Below are 19096 nucleotides of genomic sequence, written 5' to 3'. Positions count from 1 at the left end.
AAATTTATTTGGGCATAAGCTTGCGTGGGCTAAAACCCACTTCATCAGATGCATAGAGTGGAAAGTACAGTAGGCAGGTATAAATATACAGAACATGAAAAGATGGGAGTTGTCTTACCAAGTGGGGGGTCAGTGCTAACGAGCCAATTCAACGAAGGTGGAAGTTGCCTATTCTCATCATAGGACCTAATCACATCAGCCACACTATCAGAGGCTTTTTCACCTGCACATCTACCAATGTGATATATACCATCAATTAATTCCAGTTCTTCAATTTCTCTTTGGAGTCTGTTTTTTAAGGTTTTTTTGTCGAAGAATTGCCACTTTTAAGTCTGTTATTGAGTGTCCAGGGAAACTGAAGTGTTCTCCTATTGGTTTTTGAATGTTGTAATTCTTGATGTCTGTGTCCATTTATTCTTTTGCGTAGAGACTGTCCAGTTTGGCCAATGTACATGTCAGAGGGGCATTGCTGGCACATATCACATTGGTAGATGTGCAGGTGAATGAGCCCCTGATGGTGGGGGCTGATGTGATTAGGTCCTATGATGGTGTCCCTTGAATAGATGTTCGGACAGAGTTGGCACCGGGGTTTGTTGCAGGGATTGGTTCCTGGGTTAGTGTTTTTGTTGTGTGGTGTGTAGTTGCTGGTGAGTATTAGCTTCAGGTTGGGGTTCTCACTTACAGACAGCCCAGCAATCTGAAGCTAATTGGCCTCATTAGCACTACAAAAGTGATTTTCCCTCCTTTGTCATTCACCCCTTCTTGTCAACTGTTGAGAATAGGCCACTTCCACCTTAATTGAATTAGCTCGTTAGCACTGACCCCCCACTTGGTAAGGCAACGCCCATCTTTTCATGGGCTATGTATTTATACCTGCCTGCTGTATTTTCCACTCCATGCATCTGATAAAGTGGGTTTTAGCCCATGAAAGCTTAAGCCCAAATAAATTTGTTAGCCTCTAAAATGCCCCAAGGATTCCTCCTTGTTTTTGCTGATACAGACTAACATGGCTGCCCCTCTGAAACCTGTCACCCCCAAGAGTTATCAACTGGATTAAGGGCTGAAGCATGAGGTTAGTTGTCCCTTCCTATAGCAGGGAGTGGGACGCTGCAGTGAGGGTGTGTAGAGGGGGTGGCTCCAGTGAGGCGCACTCCCACCAGCAGCGACAGGAGGCGGAGTCGCTGGAGCCCGGAAAGTGAAAGGGAAACTAGACCCCCTCCTGCGCTGGCGCGGCGAGTAGCCCCGGGCTCCATGAAGCTGCTGGGGCTCTGGCTCTTGTGCCGCCTGCTCCCCGGCGGGGGCGGCTCCTCCCCACAGCCTTCGGGGATCCAGCCACGGGGGAGCAGCGGCGGCCGCACTGAGTTGCCCGGCTCCCGGAACCTCACCCGGGCTCGCTGGGGCAGCGGGGATGGGCGGGAGGAGGCCGCCCTGCGGGTAGGTACCGACTGCTCCTGCGCTCACCAGTGGGGGTTAAAGAAGGGGGTTAGATCGGCTCCTGCCTCCCTGGCCGCACCCCCGCCCTGTCTCTGCCTGCAGCTCCCCCAAACAGGCTCCCCGTTCTGCACCCTGCCACCCCCAGCGCTTCCCTGCCAGCAACCCACCCTGCCCATGTACCTCCCCAGAGCCACCCGCCCTGCCATGGCCCCTATCCAGCCCAGGGCCTCCCACCCGCTGCCTCTGCTTGCCAGAGTTGGTCAGGAAGGGGGCCCACTATGTGCCAGCCACCCCCTCCTGGCTGTAACTCAGCCTCCATACTCCCCATCAACCCTTCTTGCCAGCCACCCCCTGCCTCCATACCCACCACCAATCCTGCCCGCTGCACAGCCTCCATGCCTGCCATCCATGAGCCACCCCTCCTGCCAGCCGACATCCCTCTGGCCTGCTGGCTGGCCGCTAAGCCTCCATCCCTGCCAGGCACTCCTGCCTGCCAGCCACCCAGTCTCCATAGCTGCTACCCCCCAGCCTGCCATGCCGCCTCCATACCTGCCAGGCATTCCTGCCACCCAGTCACCCCATCCCTCCTCCCTGCCAGCTGCCCAGTCTCCATAGCTGCTACCCCCCAGCCTGCCACTCAGCCTCCATACTTGCCACATAGATCTCTTGCCTGCCAATCTCTCAGCCTCCATATTCACCACTCACCCTTCCTTTTGGTGCTCAGCCTCCATACCCACCACCTACTGCCCTCTCCCCACCTTAGCTCCCAAAGCTTTCTCTCTGCATGGTCATAAAGTGCTACTAAAACATTCCCCCCAACCCCACAGGCCCATGTATTAAGGGTCAGCCTCTTTCAAGCACCAGACTCCCCTTTCCTCCCCCCCCCCCCACCATCGTGAATATCTGGCCATTCTCGATTCTATAGCTGACAGGAAGGAGTATACGTAAAATTCAATCAGTGTTGTGTGGTGGGGGGATTATGTAGTATGTGGGGAAATGGGGACAAGTCTTATGTGCCTCACACATCTTTTAAAGGTAATATGGAAAAGGAGGGAAAAGGAGGAAATTTTTTTGCTTTTAGATGTATAAAGAAAGAATTAAAATTTGTTTTAAATTGATGCCTGGCTTTTCACATTAAATATATGCCGTATTCTCCACTATCTTTCACCTTGTGTAATGATTTACAAATGTGTTTAGTGGGTGTGAAATATCAGCAAATCAGAATGGTTACAGTTTATGCATTCTTTGCATGGATATAAATAGATAACACCAGCCAAAACATAGTGGAGAATTGGACCTATCATGTCTTGTCTACCCTGTTTTTTCTGGAATTTTATGGATGACTGTGGAATGAGTAGAATTGTAACATTGCAAGTGACAAGTGATTACAAATGGATCAATTCAGGAAGGAAAGGATATTTAGTCAGAGGATTGAAAACACTTTGGGCGTCATTCACCATTGTGTACTAAAGTTTGCATTGACATTTTAAAGAAAAGGAAAACTGAAATCTTCCTTCAAAATAAGAGTAGAGGCATAGCAATGGATTTCCTGGGCCACAAAACCCTGGCTCTGTTTGGAGGAAAGCTTTCCCCAAACTACTACCTGTACTTTTCATTTCCCCCATAAGGTGTCAGCCTTGATCTAACAAATCCCTCTGAATTTGCCCAGTTCTCAGTCAGATGATGGTGGCATTTGTTACTCTCCTCTTCTAGTTTCCAGGTTTGATGCAGAGCAGACTCCTTTCACAGTTTGGAATTTCATAGTCACTCCCAGTGTGTAAGGTTGTGGGACTAAGTTCTGTATACTTGAACGCTGCCAGCTCCCCTCTCATTGTCTTGAAACCCTTGACTCATAGAGGCCACATAAGAATGGCCATGCTGGGTCAGACCAAAGGTCCATTTAGCCCGGTATCCTGTTTTCCGACGGTGGCCAATGCCAGGTGCTTCAGAGGGAATGAACAGAACATGTCATCATCAAATGATCCATCCCCTGTCACTCATTCCCTGCCTCATATTTTCAGATAATAGTGCTGTTTTCCTTTATTAATGCTAATAATATTTTACATGTACATAGGTGCCTTTCATCCCAAAGGACCTTGCAAACTAATATTTTAAAAAATACGAATGTAAAAAATGACCAGCAGCTTCTGCAAAACCCCAAAATGACCAACTAGAAAGAGCAAATTAAATATTACCACAACCGTAGCCCAAAACACCCTCATATGCCCATATATCATATATGCAAGCCCTTTTCGAAACCCCTCCCTTTCTAAAAGTCTGGGTAAAAAGATGCACTTTGCAGCATGAGCTGAATGTCAACAGATTTGGGGTGGAGGGATGGAAGAAATGCCAAAGATGAGGGCCTCTCACAGACAGTGTAATGTTGGCAACACCTCTTCTATAAGGGGGTCTCTCCAACTCCAGGGGCTCTGCTGACCAGAAGTGTGGCTTGGAGGGGGAGGTGACCTCTTCGAGGCTGTTTGTTTTGTTGGTTTGGAGAGCAGCACTACGCAAACAGTGAAAAGGAAAATCCTTGTTTTTATGGAAAGTGGTGCCATGGGTTCTTTCATGTCTATATATGTGAGGCAGAATCTCAAATTTTTAAGGTTTCATCCTAAAATTTGTGGCTGTAAAACAAGTTGAAACAAGTCAGATTGTTTTACTAAGTTTTGTAGTTTATAAGGAGATTCTTTGATGCAAACCTTTTAGAAATTCACATTTTCTGATCATTTGGGGCAGATTTTTCAAAGTATTTAGGCATCTAGATACTTTTAAAATCTGGCCCTTAGTTCCCTTCAAATGTATGTAGCGGTCAAGGAGCCCTCTTCCAGGTCCCTTGGGGCAGCTGTAGTGAGCGTCCTGTAGCATGCTTTTTTCTTCCTCAGAATCTAGGAAATAGGATATAAAATGTATAATAATTACACGTCCCTTGCATTTATTTAATGTGGACTGATGCTCTCCAATATTTTTAAATACTTTTGTAATGTTACATACAGTTGAGCAGTAACTGCTGGATCTTTCAGCATAAATACTTTTCACAATATTCTGTGGTGCAGAATTACCACTTTATATTCTGATGCATCTTCAAACTGTTGAGTATTTTGATTTCTGAGGTATTTTAAAAAAAGAAATGACCTGTCATTCCAATTTGATATTCTTTCAAATAAGTAGCCAAGTCAGCTGCTGGATACTCATAAGTTAATCAGTGAGCAAGTACCAGAGATGACGTGAATGTTTGTCATCAGATGCAGCAGTTCTTGTTCAGCTTTTTCAATTTGCAGACCACTGTGTCCTTTCGTGGCCAGCTTCCCCTTATAACACCCTTTTGTGCACTGTTTACTTCTCTAGGCTATCAGAAGCTCCTTGGGCAGCAGTTTTAGGAACCCAGACCTACCAGAGCAAATATCTGCAGTCCATTTTGTATTAGTATATAAATCTGCATTACGCTCCACAGGCCCTACTTTGCCCACAACCCTTTTTTTGACCCTTTTTTGCCCACAACCCTTACGTTTGACAATAAGTATTCGAAAATTTGCTTGTAAAATATGCTGCTTCTGCAAGATACTAAGAAAATAGAACCTTATTTCTAGGAGGGAAAAAAGCATGATTTTAGATTCAAAAGTTCTTCTAAAGATCCACTGCTTTTGCAAGTCCACAATAGAAAAAACAATGAAAAATATTTTGAAAAAGTTATTTAAGATAAACCCTTCCACTGTTTCTCCAACTTTCTTTCTATGGTTGTCTTCTACACCATAAACTCTTCAGGACAGGGATTGTAATGATAAATGGGTCTTGAACGTGAATGTGCTCACTTTGAATGCTTAATAAATAATAAACAGATGAACAAAGTTTGAAATATTGACTTGCCCAAGTAGAGAGCTTTCCTGTGTAATTGTCATCAGCTTCTCTGGTACCTTAAATCTCTAGTTTTAAATACAAATTAAGTTTCCAACCATGTGGTTGCATAGAAAACCTTCCAAATGTGAACTCAGTACAAAGTGATGCAGTATTTTCCTGCCAATCTACAGATTAGATTCAGCACACTGGTAAGACTCTCAGCAGGTTGGCAGAGAGTTGGCTTTTCACTTAGGCAGAGGGGCTTCCTTCATGTCAGCCTTTGTCCCTTTTAGGGTTTGTTCTCTGGCTATTTCGTTTGTGTTAAACTTTTCTAGTCCATTGTGTGAATGAATACATTGGTTGGATGCGTAAGTGGGAGTGGGCAGGGGAGAGATGAGGAATTGATGGGATAAGTTAGAAGAGAGAAGATTGTGTGTGTATGTATGTGTGTATGAGAGAGATACAATCGGTACATAAAATGTGTTAGAAACAAGAAAAAAATTACTTCAAAAACAATTGCCCATCCATAATATTAAAAAATGCATTTCCAATAGCCCAAAGCTGAATAAATTGAGCCAAATCATGTATAGAGTATAATATCTAAACTCCAAACAAAGGCATACAACCACTAAACATAAACAAACAAAACAAAGAACATCAGCAACCCCCATACCAGATAACTTACATCTTCTGTTTTTCAAAATGGCCATATTTGCTTGACCCAAAATAAAGTTTGCAAAGTATTCTAAATATCTATTTGTGAACCTATACTTAGAGAGAGGAAGGGGGTAGTGGAAGAAGAGAAAAAATATATATGGGAGGAGAGAATAAAAGAGAAAGTGGTATGTGATGTAGAGAAAGGGGAAAAAAAAAGATGTAAGGGTTTTAGGAAGAGAGAAGGAAAAGAAAAAATGAGACACCAAAGGCAGCAGAGGAAAAGATATACTGTGCTCTCTAGAGGAAAGAAAAAAGTAAAGTGAAGCCAAGAATGGAAAGAAGCTACAACAAAAGTAAGAGACAGTTTAAAACACAGAAAGTTGATAGAGAATGTTACAACTAAATACAACACATAATAAAGATGACACAACGTTGTTTTGTCCCTAAATGCTGCAAGCACTGGTGGTTTTCACCTTGGTTAATATGCTTAGTACTCAGACATGTAGATGTTGGGCAAACTCTACAAGCCCTGCAAAGATGGTTACATTTCTTAAAGGAATAGGAATTTGTAATTTTCTTTTCTAGGAAAGTATTAAAAGAATTAGGAGTTTGAATTCTTTATCATCAGATGACAACACGACTGCTTTCTATGGAATAAATCAGTTTTCTCACTTGTTTCCTGAAGATTTTAAAGGTAAAGAACTAGCATGCCGCTAATCTCATATTTTTATTATTTTGCTCTGTAATTTTTGCCCTTCCCTCTTCCTGTGTCATATTAACAAATTGTTTCAAATTAGCAAAATGTTAACTATATTTAGTACTGATTAAAGTCTCTGCTTGTAAGTATGTCTGAATGCTACAGCAGTGCTCTCCACACTCGCTTGGGTTTGCAAGGTTGGATTGTCACAGAACTTGAACCTGATTCAGAAACCAGACAGTTGTCTGTTTCTTTCTGTTGGTGTTAAGAAGGTCCTTTAGCTACAGCTATCAATTGAAAGGCTGATCTGTTACACATGAAGTATTAAAAGAATTGTGCTGAACTGATTTTTATGCTGAGTGAGAAAACATCTAGGTATTCTCAAAGACTGATTGAAAATACTTCTGCATTGTGATGGTCCTTAAAGAAACACACACATTTGCTATATATGCTGGTCTAGCTGTGTTAAATCATGTTTAGGCTTTGTAGGACTGACTCTCCAATTTAGTGCCTGATCCAAAGCTCACTGAAGTAGAGAGAGACTACCATTGACATCAATGGGCTTTGGATCTGACCACACTGGGGTGACACAATGGAATTGCCAATCAGTGAAAGAGGTTTGGAGGAAAGGTCCATTGCCAACCCTCCAAACCTCTGTCAACACCACCACACAAATAAAACTATATGTCAAGTGGAAGGTCATAGAGTATGGTTTTATGTACAGACATAAAAAGAAACAATTTTACAAAATCTGATACAAAAAAGAGTAAAATTAATGCCCGTGACTTTTTAAAAAATCAGTCTTCTTTTGCCCTAAATCTTAAACTGTCTTGACTGTTACCTCTTTATAGCACAGTAGTAATGCCTAGCTCTTCTACAGTACTTTTTATCATTAGCTGTCATTATCCCCATTTTTCAGGTGGGGAAACTGAGGCACAGAGAGGCAAGGTGATTTGTCAAATATCACCCAGCAGGCCAGTGGCACAGCTGGGAATAGAACCCAGATTTCCTGAGTCCCTGTCCACTAGGCCTGGATAAATGTGTGGCTTAAGTGGCTATTGCCTATTGCATTCATAAATGTATATGTTATACACTTCTGGGGTTAAATCCTTCCCTTGTGAAGCTATTCTTCATCACTTTATGCGACTGAAAACTGTGCAACATCTAAACTGGAAACAACTTTGCCATGCCACAGCTGTACTTGTTTGCAATTAGATATCTGTGGTGGCCAAAATCATGGGGGGTTTATCTATTGAAATTTGTGGGCTGTTTTTTCAATCCATCAGCGTTTTGGAAGGAAAAATGATGGCCTAGACTGAAATGATGAGTGAAATAGACACTGGCACAGGCTAGTAAGATCTAGAACAGATCAAAAATATTTTTGCTGAAAAATGAGGTTTCAATTGCAATGAAAATTTTCATTTGACAGCCATTTGTTTTTCAGTGCTTATTCATTGTTTTTATTCCCTCCCTCCTTTTTCCAGTGAGCGGGGGGAAGGAGGGAGCGAAGGGAAAAATTAAGAATGAATGGGATTTTTTCCACCAAAATGAAAAATAACAAATTTTATGAAAAATTTAAAAGTGAAAAAAAAATCAGGTTGTTTTCCAAAAATCAATTTTTGGCCAATATTTTTTTTTTACCAGCTCTAATAGAACCCCCTAATAGAGAGGCCCACACTCAAATTCAAGACATATCCCCTTTGCTAGAAATTCAAAATATTTTAAAATAGATCTAGAATATAGTGATTGTTTTGGATTACTTTAATTTTATCTTTATATATTTGAAAAGAATTTAAAATGCGGTATGGTACTCAAAACTACAGCTCACAAATAGATTTTAATAACTTTCTAGTGTTCTTTTTGTAATGTTATAAACAATTTTTAAACTGTAATAGCTTGTGTTTGTCTCTGTTTAGCTATTTATTTAAGAAGCAGACCTTACAGAGTTCCCAGATACACAGAAGTGCTGAAGAGAAAGGAAACACCGTTACCAACAAAGTTTGACTGGAGGGACAAGAATGTTGTCACCAAAGTGAGAAATCAGCAAACAGTAAGCTCTGGATTTTCTTTTCTTCCTAACATCCAGTATTTTATCGTTGCACATATTATGGACTGGGATTAATACATTTCTCCTACCTGGACTGTTCCTGGTAGCATGCTCAGGCTTGAAAATGAGTTCTACATGGCATATGTTGCATCTCAGCGTACATCATTGCCTGATTAATTTGTAGAGTGGCATTGACTGGAGGTAGGCTTAATCTAAGGGTCCTGTTCAAATTCAAATGATTCAAATGAGATTATATTTTGCCTACCTAAAACTCTCACGTAGTGTCTTATTATTTGCTGTACACTAATGTTGCTGTGCTCTGCTAAAAATATCGGTGTATTCGTCCTCAGAGATGGCTGCATTTCAATGGTGGGTGTTATTATTTTTATGTACAGTATTTTAGGATCCTTGTAGATGAAAGGCACTATTAAGCTTAAAAAGGGTACTATGATCATAGCAATCAGAAGGGGATATACAGGTGAACAGGGATCATTTCCCAAAACAATGGCAACAAAATATTTGGAACTGCCTTAATTGCATTAAATGATGTGACTACCATGTATCTACATACTAGAGCTAGCTGGAAATTTTCTGTCTAATGGTTTTTCGACAGAAAAATGTGGCTTCTGCAAAACCAAAATTTTCTGTGAAGAAAATGTTAATGTTGCCAACATTTTTTTATTTTTCTTTGAGAAAATCTAAACAAAATATTTTATTTCAAGTTGGTCATCCTAAATCAAAACATGACCAGGGAGTCCATCCCACAGAGAGCAAGTGGGTCATGAGGTACCCTAACCCTGACATGTTCCTGTAGCTCAGATGGACACAGCTCAGTGCTGAACTCAGTTAAAATGAAATGTTTTGATTTGCTGTGAAAAACTTAAATGAAATGTTCTGATTTGGGAGTGTTGGAATATTTTGTTTCAATACAAGTATCAAAACAAAACACTTAAATGCTTCTGAATCCAAATTTTTCAGAACATTCTGTTCTGTGAAAAATGTCGATATTTTATCCGAATTTGGGATGGAAATTCTGATATTGAGATCGGTTCTGCTCTACACTGTATGAGTTACTGACTCAAGAGCAGTTCTTTGAATGCAGTGCTGACATGCAACAGTAAAGCCTCTTGAGATTTAAACAGTTTGTTTTCACAAGTGTATGGGAGGTCTGGTCTGAAAAAAATAACAACATAGACCCAATAAATGTGTAAATTCATTAAAAAGAGGAAATCCAACTGATGTAAAAGTATTGATAAGACAAAGCTCTAATTAGCTAGATTTTACAGCATAATGAAGTTTCTTGGAATATATAAAGGACTTCTAAACTCCTTTGATTATAGGCAACAAACATTACTTTTTAATGTATGATCAGAACAAAAATACCTTATATAATATACGTTTTGCTTGGGTACTGCTTTTTAAATTACACCAGTATAAGGAAAGGAATTACTCCCATATACATTATATTTGAGTACCTTTACCTGTGTAGAGGTCAGTTAAAATGTCTACAAGCTATAGAATTATATAAAAGTGTGTACTTGATACATCTATGGTTTTTAAATCTCCAGTCTGATTGACTAAAACTATTTACATCCCCAGATTTACATGCTCAAGCCTTTGTATTTTTCTAAACAGAATGAGAAAGATTTACTACTCAGCCTTGTTATTTGTATCTATTAGTGGCTCAAAAGGGAGCAGCTATTGACCATAGACCCTCTGCTGGGAATTCCCTCAGTGTGGGGAAGTCTCCAATGGATGTAGAATTCAACTCCAGTGCCTCTCTTTCCACAAACCCTACAGGTAGTCTGTTGGGAGCAGGCAGAGACATATCAGTGGCAGAGCAGAAGGGTAGCCAGAGCAAAGTTGGCTCCAGCTATCTCCAGCTGGTTACAGTCCCTTGGGGACCGTAGCTGGCTGAAGCAAACACTAAGCTGCTCTAACCTGCATCAAAGACCAGGAGGAGAATCAGGGAGTCATTATTCACTCTGATGCCCCCCATTCAGTGCTGCATTATCTGTAACTTGTGTAAAGCTGAGAACCTGGCCCAGTATTATTCTCTCTTTTGACTCTTCATAGTATAATAGACCCTATGGGTATGTCTGCACTGCAATAAAATACCCGTGGCTGACCCAGGTCACATGACTCAGGCTCGTGGGCCTCGGGCTGCGGGGCTATACATTTGCAGTGTAGATGTCTGGGCTTGGGCTGGAGTGTGGGCTCTGGGAACCTGTGCGTGGGGAGGGTCTCACAGCCCAGGCTCCAGTCCAAGCCTAGACATCTACGCTGCAATTTTAGAGCCCCCGAGCCCCGTGAGCCTGAGTCAGCTGATCTGGACCAGCCATGGGTGTTTTACTGTGATGCAGACATACCCTAAATCATGCTCCTTGGATCATTTATGCCTGGTGCCTCACACTTTATGCGTTGTCCTTTCATCCTTTCACCTAGTTGTTGCTTTTCAAAATATAAACTAGTCATAGCAACTTTCTGTAACAAGAATTATTTAAACATAACTGTTGGAAATAGACTAGATATATCCTTATTAATTACATCATGTTATTAATTTTAAAAAATTCCATCTAGTTCTAAACAAAAAAAAATTATTTGGTCTTTAAAAAAAAAAAAGTTCCAGCGTAACAAAAGAGTCAAAACCCAGATTAGGAGAATATTATTCTAGGACAGAGAGTGGTTTAGGTTCTGTATACTGAAGAGATTGTTTTAGTGTTAGCAAAGACAAATTGGGGTGGAGTATAGAAAGAGTTCTTAGAATAGGAAATTAGGAATGCTAAATCATGGAGAAGAAAATTCACAGTTCTGTAACAAATAGTAAAAAGGCTAAGTTAATTTTAAAACATAATATTGGATACAAGAAGACACTGTTTACAGTGATTTTTGGCTGATGCTTCAATAATTAAAACAATAAGAAGAAACATACTATATTTAAACTACTTCCTTTTCTTTTTTTGTTTTGTTTAGCAGTTATAGGCAGAAAACTGTTCAATGACAAATATTGGATTTTTCCCCCCGCAGTGTGGAGGCTGCTGGGCTTTCAGCGTTGTGGGTGGAATAGAATCTGCCTATGCAATCAAAGTGAATATTCTGGAAGAACTCAGTGTACAGCAGGTCATTGACTGTTCATACAACAATTACGGCTGCCATGGTGGCTCTACTGTTAGTGCTCTCAGCTGGCTGAATCAGGTCTGAGTCTTTTCATAAATCTTAAACTGTTCCTTATAGATTTTCCATACTAATGTATTTTATAAAAACAAAAAACAGCAGGTAGTGCAAAACGTGCATGGATTATAGCATGTCTAATTTACTGGAACCTAGTTAGTTTCACATGGAATCCAGAATAACCAAAGTTTGAAGCTATGTATAAGTGGGAAGATTTAAATGCATTGCTTATGAAGTCAACAAATCAGCCCCCAGGGATGCACTGTGAGCAAAACAGCATCTGGAATTCAACAGCATCTTCATTTCAATTCACCATGAATTTTAGGGCCTGATTTTCAGTGGTGTTAAGAACCTAAGCTCCCATTCAGACAAACAGAAGGGGCAGGCACTCCACGCCACTGTAAAATAAGCCATTTATTTAACTGTCATAATATGGATTTACATGCCTAACTATTCTATTTAAAGAGCTCTCCCATCCTGAAGAATAAGGTGGATGTGAGCCAGGATAGTAACAGCTCCAGATGAGAAATTTAATTTTTCATTATATGGAGTGTGCATCCCCATTCTGCATAGGCTCCTTGCATAGCAGCTTGTAGGACTGATGAATGAAATTGTTTTTAATTGTTCACTTTATTAATGCAACTTCATAAGTAAAGTTTTATGAATGAAATAATATTCATTCATAAAACCGGTTACCCCAATAACTGGCTAAATAACAATTAAGATGCCTGTTAAGAGCCATAGCTGTTCAGTCAGCTGCCTCTGTAAGTTTCACCATCAATCCAATTCCTGCTTAAATCACTGAGACTTGCACTGTTTCAGTATTGTATTTTCTGTTCACCATTTATTACACTTGCCTACAGTGTAACTTCTGTTCACTGTTTGCCATCCATTATACTTGTCTATATTGTAACTTCTGTTCACTGTTTGCCATATTGTAATTCAAACCCCATTTTAAAACGCTTACTCCATTTTGTAAGGGCTTGCTGCAACCTTCATTTTTGCAAACCCTGCTGTAATCTTATTAGTTTAGTTTAGATGTGTGAATGAGGTATGTATGGATGATGGAATCAACCTCCAGCCCCAGCCTGTCCTGATTAAATAGAGTTCAAACACCAATGGCTGAATATGCAGACAAGAGCCCTAACAAAGTAAGAAGAATCCACCCTAAAAAGAAAAGGTACAATAGAAGGAAGATCAAAGCCCGGTCCCAGGCTGAAAGTCATGTCTGCAATTGACGGGTGATCAATCACCAAACCCAGAGGCAGCATGACACAGCAAGACCTATAGACTCTGGATTCAAACTAAAGCCTACAAAAAGGATGGGTGAGATGGAAAACTTTGGAGAAGGGTAACATTCTGCTGCCAACATGGAAGTGCATCGGTGCATTCCCAACAGAGACCCAGCTCGTCCTTGTGCCCAGCTTTCCTGGCTAGTTAGCCGCCACAAGCTACGAACCCAAGCTGCAAACTCAAGCAGGACTGGTAACTATGCAGCAGCTGCAGAACATCGTGTGGGTGTGTGGGTGTGTGGGTGTGTGGGTATTAGGTATAATGTGTGTGTATAAGAAATAAGTAGTAATAGGAATAAGTAGCCAAACAACGTTGTTTACTGTTATCTTTTATAGTATTATTATATTTACAATAAATGTGGCATCTTTGCCTTGTCCCTCTTAATAAGATCCTGCTAGTTTTTATTGGTATAACAAGCTCAGGAAGCTGAAATGCATAGAGACATTTCTGCATGGAGCTTCTGCCCTCCACCAAAGGCATACAAGACGTACAGATGGTGTTTCATTAGCCAGTAGGTGGAAGTAGCCTGTGTAGAAGGTCCACAGCTGCACTGTGGCTGGAGAGAAAGGATTCCTCTGTGAGTGCTCCCCTGCCAGCTCAGCCCCAGCTGTTCAGATGCTGGTTTGAGGTTTTGGTCAGATGAATTGTTTGTAAATACAATATTTTACAGAGGTACTCAGAGGGGTCAGTGGTTCTTAAAACTTCTGTCGGGGGTTAGTGTGCATGAATGCACAGGCTCCACACCACTTGGAATTCTGCAATGCCAGGAGATTACTCAAGACACCAGCTTTTATACCCTCTTTGGCTTTAGCACCAAACATTCATTAATATATCTTCTTACAGACACAACTAAAATTGGTGAAAGATTCTGAATACACTTTTAAAGCTCAAACAGGACTGTGCCATTATTTCCAGCCCTCTGATTTTGGAGTTTCAATTACAGATTATACTGCGTATGACTTCAGGTAACCACTATTCATTCTTTTTATTTGCTGTACCTTTTTCCTGTGTCCATGGGCTATGAAGTGAAGTCAGAGCCTTCACTGCATTGGGCAGCCAAAGGTTATTTTTACTGATGGCATTAGTCAATCATGCAGGTATATGTTAATCCTGCCACCGTATATAAAATCATATTCATTTGGGCATTTGTGGTCCAGATTCTTTAAATCACAGTAAGAGTAAAATGCAGTTGTTGTAGCCATGTCATTTCCAGGATATTAGAGAGACAAGGTGGGTGAGGTAATATCTGTTACTGGACCAACTTCTTTGCTGAGAGAGAGAAGTGTTTGAGTTACACAGAGCTCTTCTTCAGGTCTGGATCAGAGTAAAAATCATTTTCAGCTACTAAAAAGTCAAAGTGCACTCTCTCTTTGGTTTCAATTTTATGCGTATACTTTTTGAATGTTAAGTCACCTATACCTCATGAACAACAGATCCTAGTGCTGTCATCAAACTTCACTGGAAAAAAAAATCAGTAAGCATTTGATTACTTCAGTCCATATCTATTTGCATTCCTTTCCACTGCAAACATCCCTCACTTTCCAGCCTGTGACTTGAGCAAACACTGCTATTGACTGAAATTGGTAAAGACAACTTGTTTTCTTTTTAATTTTGTACTAAGTTGACTTTCTAATTTTATTTAATTGTCAGTACAATACAATTTGCTTTCAGAAACACCATATGAAAAATCATTCCAGTAGCAGGAGGATGACAACCAGACACAAATAGCTAACAATAAGTAATTCTATAGCTTTATTACTGAATAATTTTGGTAATAACCCAATTAAACATACTTAGAGTGGCTGAGAATATTTTAGGACCATTGCATAACTCCAGTAAAAAAAAATTGTGAGAGGGTGTTAATCACTTGATTTAACTGATTTTGTTCTGAGAGCAGTACATTTAAAATAACCATAGAAAAGTGTAAGTGGACAAACTAATTTTGAAATTCCTATTAATGATTGACCAGTGATGTTACCAACACATTCATTGTATAGCATACCCTTTTACACTAAAATATTTAGTTATATTTCATTAGAATTGCTCATTTTGTTAGCTAAAATGTAATGTTTAATACATATTCTAATACAGCTTTAGTTACCAGTTGTCCAAAGCCTACATTTTGGGAGGAAAGCTGCTTTGAGCTTCAAAAAACATATTAAAGACTCATTAAGGTTTTCTTTGTAGTGTGTTAACATATTTCATGGATTGTCAAAAGCCACATTCTAAGTGAGGAAGAGGAGAGTCGCAGCTACATAGTACCTGCTGTTCCCCTGCAATTGTACCCAAAATCTACTTAATTATCATTTCTTTAATACAGGCAAATTCTTCGCTTTGTATCTCCTACCTTACCCTGTTTTCATCTTGACATATAAACCTGTGAAGTTTAACTTTCACAGGAAACAGCTTGGTTATTTGAATATTATGATTGGACAGAATCAGCTGAGTGACTTGGAGATTGTTTTGACACATTAAAGTTTAACAGTTTTGGATTATGACTTATCTTTTTCGTAGTGGCCAGGAAGACGAAATGATGAAGAAGCTTGTTAACTGTGGACCTTTGGCAGTGACAGTAGATGCAGTTAGCTGGCAGGATTATCTGGGTGGGATCATACAGTATCACTGCTCCAGTGGAAAAGCAAATCATGCTGTTCTCATCACCGGTTTTGATAGAACAGGTAAAAATTTCATTAGCTAGAGTCATATGTATTTTGCTTCACTGAATAATGTTGTCTTTATTAAAAAAAAGAGGTTAGAAACTAGTATATTTAAGCTATCTATCTTAAAACAAAAAATAGTTAAATGTTGAGCCCATCTAGGCTCTGTACTTGCAATGTGATCCATGCAGACAGACCCCCAGAGCATCCTTGCAGAGCCCCATTGACAACATAGCAATAAAAATAGAGGTAAGCACAAATTCTGTTAACCTAGTATATGATGTAAGTATAGTGTTTCAATATTAGTTCCTCAAGAATGAGGCTATGCTGTACCAGCAGCAGTATGACATGAGCTTGTTGGCTATACTGTTAATAGTAGATTCCACTACCATTACATCAAGTCAGCATAATCTGTGAAACATTATAATGACTGATAAATTAGACAAATTTGCTATTTTCTGTAATTATTTATGAAAAAATCTCTCCTTTTACAGGTAGCATCCCTTACTGGATTGTACGCAACTCGTGGGGGCACACATGGGGAATAAGTGGTTATGCTCATATTAAAATAGGTAGTAATGTCTGTGGTAAGTCAAACAAACAAAACATTGGTTTGAACAGTAAAGTCACATGCTGGGCTATATTTTTCCATATAAGTAAAGGAGCTGGAAAACACTTCAGCTAGAAGTTCAGATGATAAAAACACAAAATCACTTTATTTATAAAAAGAGGACGAGATGAGTGCAGGTAAAAAAGAACATGTAAATAAAACAAAATCTTTGCTAAAAACAATGAGGAGTCCGGTGGCACCTTAAAGACTAACAGATTTACTCGGGCATAAGCTTTCGTGGATACAGAGATTCATCTGAAGAAGTGGGTTTTTTACCCACGAAAGCTTATGCCCGAAAAAATCTGTTAGGTTTAAGGTGCCACCAGACTCCTCGTTGTTTTTGTGGATACAGACTAACATGGCTACCCCTCTGAATCTTTGCTAGTGGAGCTAATTCATACATTTAAATGATTAGTTAATATTTATAAAGCACTTTGGAAATTTAAAGCTCTAAGGCATAACAAGTTAAAGTACATGTTAGTTTAGTTAAATTACATGGGCACAGAAAACCTTATTATGTAAGGATTCAGTCCTGCAAGCAAATCTGCAAACATAGACTGTTATACCTGTGCGCAGCCCGGTGATTCTGCAAAGAAAACAGGGTTCTTGCCTGTAGGTTTTCCTTCAAGAATAGTCCCTAAATTACCCTTCACCAAGTCTCCTGACAAAGACCATCTGCCATTTTTATTTTGAACTTTTTTTAGGGTCTGATTCTGTGAGGGGATGAAGTCTCGTCAGCAGCTCGCGAGATCAGACCCTTATTCCCAAATGAGGGTCTCACATCTGATTACAATAATTGGACTAGTAGTTATTCTGTCTACCTTTTGTACAGGAATCCTAACAGCAACTAATGCAATGTTGGGTTTGTTAGTCTGTCTCAGGTTAGGTGTGTCAGTTTTTTGGACTTACCTACCATAAAACCCCATATCTCACACATACAGGTCCTGATTCACGATTGCTCAGTACCTTGGCTGGTCAATTACACTAGTGCAAAATGAGTATAAACTAGTATCAAATCAGACTGGATAACATTTTGCACCCACTTTGCAATGATGTGATTACACAAAGATCAGGGCAACACGAATTGGCCCCTAAGACCCAGTCCCACTTGGAAGGAAGTTTGGGCCCTTATTTAGCTGTTTAAATTTGATAATATTCATTTATTATTGTATGAACTAGCTACCTGGTAACACTGTTGATTTGAGTCATGATAACTAAAGCAAGCCAGCTGTAGAGGTGGACCAACAGAACAATCAGTAAAATTAAAGCTCACTAATTCAATAATTCTCACATTAACCCAGTTGTCTCTTAACCCTCTTCAGCAAAGAAACAAAATCAAATTGCCTGTGCCCTAAATTCACCAGAGGGGAGCAGTAGAAATTCTGTAAATCTATTAATCTTAGTTTTTCTCTGTTCAGAATTTCTCTTTTTTTGAATTAGACATTAGTTCTGATTTAGGACTAGATTGTGATAGGCCCTTATATGGATGCAGAAGCCTTCCCTTCTATCTCCCACCCTCCTCATTTCGGACACGAGCCTGTCACAATTGCACTCAGATAGAATACAGGGACTGTTCTTTGGTGCACCCTTGGGAGAAGTACAGCTACTCAAAGAGGGTTTAAATGAACAGGGGTGTGGACTTCCTGCACCCTCGGCATCCTCAGGAAGGATTGCTGAGTCACTTTCTCTCCTGGAGCTTTTGGTGGCGAAAACGTGGCATGCCCACCACTCACTACACAGGGCTGTTTAACTCACCCTATCTGTCCACTACCTTTTTCCTGGAGGATGTTTAGGAGGGCTAATAAGAGAGTAGGAAAGGAGGGACAATTGTAGTAGGGCCCCTCAAATATCTGTAACTTGGATGAAATGGGGGTAAAATGGGAGGGTGGGGCCCCAGAAAACATGCTATACCGGGGCCACAAATTTCTCTATAATGGGCCTTGTAATCTGTGGAGGACCTAGAACATGACAGCACATCGGAATGGTAAAATTTTACCAGCAGTTTTTCCAGTCCGTAGGGGAAAAGGGAAAGGATTTTGAGTCTTAGACTAGGAAAACTACAGCTCACATTTCAACATCCTGTTGTGCTAACGCATTGTAAGTTCACCAGAGTTGCATTAAATTCCCCAAGAAAAGAACCGAAGAGCTCTAATGTGAAAATAAAGGAGGGGGGGAGGTGAGAACTGTAGCTGTTTTCATACAATATAAAGGAGTAAAAGGCAAAACAGTTTAGTTTTGTTTCCTTTTTCTTTGCATTTCACCTACACTGGCTCATGAAGTAGGACTTTTGGGGGTTAAGTTTCAGTTGGCTATGAACAGCAAGTTTAGTTTGAAATAAATGCATTCTTAATACTTATTCAACATCTAGTTTGTGTTTTACTTCTTCTAGGTATAGCAGATACAGTTTCATCTGTGTTTGTTTGACACCGACTGGCCAAACAAAAAAGCACCCTGCTGGCAGTCATTTGGCAGATACTGGTATTCTGTAAATTTGTACTTATTCAATATGAAGATATTTTACTTCAAAATTTTTAAAAAACTATTTTAGTATGAGGGATTGGTCTGCTGGGCATTACAGACATGGCGCATCCAGAATTCAGGAAGATGCTTCAGCTTCCAGAGTCTGTGACCCTAAATCTGATTGGGGTTGCACAGACAACTCGGCAGAATACCATACACTTGACCCTCGGTTC

The 19096-nt window shown here is 40.1% G+C and overlaps 1 protein-coding gene across 1 annotated transcript; it reads left to right on the top strand.

Moving 5' to 3' along the window:
* Positions 1-1251: 1251 nt before the first annotated feature.
* CTSO (cathepsin O) lies at positions 1252-18881 on the top strand. The gene is made up of 8 exons (XM_065405611.1): positions 1252-1434; positions 6514-6622; positions 8542-8675; positions 11700-11867; positions 13980-14101; positions 15651-15814; positions 16288-16380; positions 18793-18881. The coding sequence occupies exons 1-8, from the start codon at positions 1252-1254 to the stop codon at positions 18825-18827; spliced, it is 1008 nt and encodes a 335-aa protein (XP_065261683.1). The 3' UTR covers positions 18828-18881.
* The last annotated feature ends 215 nt before the right edge of the window (positions 18882-19096 follow it).

Source organism: Emys orbicularis, chromosome 5 (genome assembly GCF_028017835.1).
Source record: "Emys orbicularis isolate rEmyOrb1 chromosome 5, rEmyOrb1.hap1, whole genome shotgun sequence".
In the NCBI taxonomy this organism is placed as follows: domain Eukaryota; kingdom Metazoa; phylum Chordata; order Testudines; family Emydidae; genus Emys; species Emys orbicularis.
Note: the sequence above shows the minus strand (reverse complement) of the source record. Positions and strands in the feature narration are given on the sequence as shown.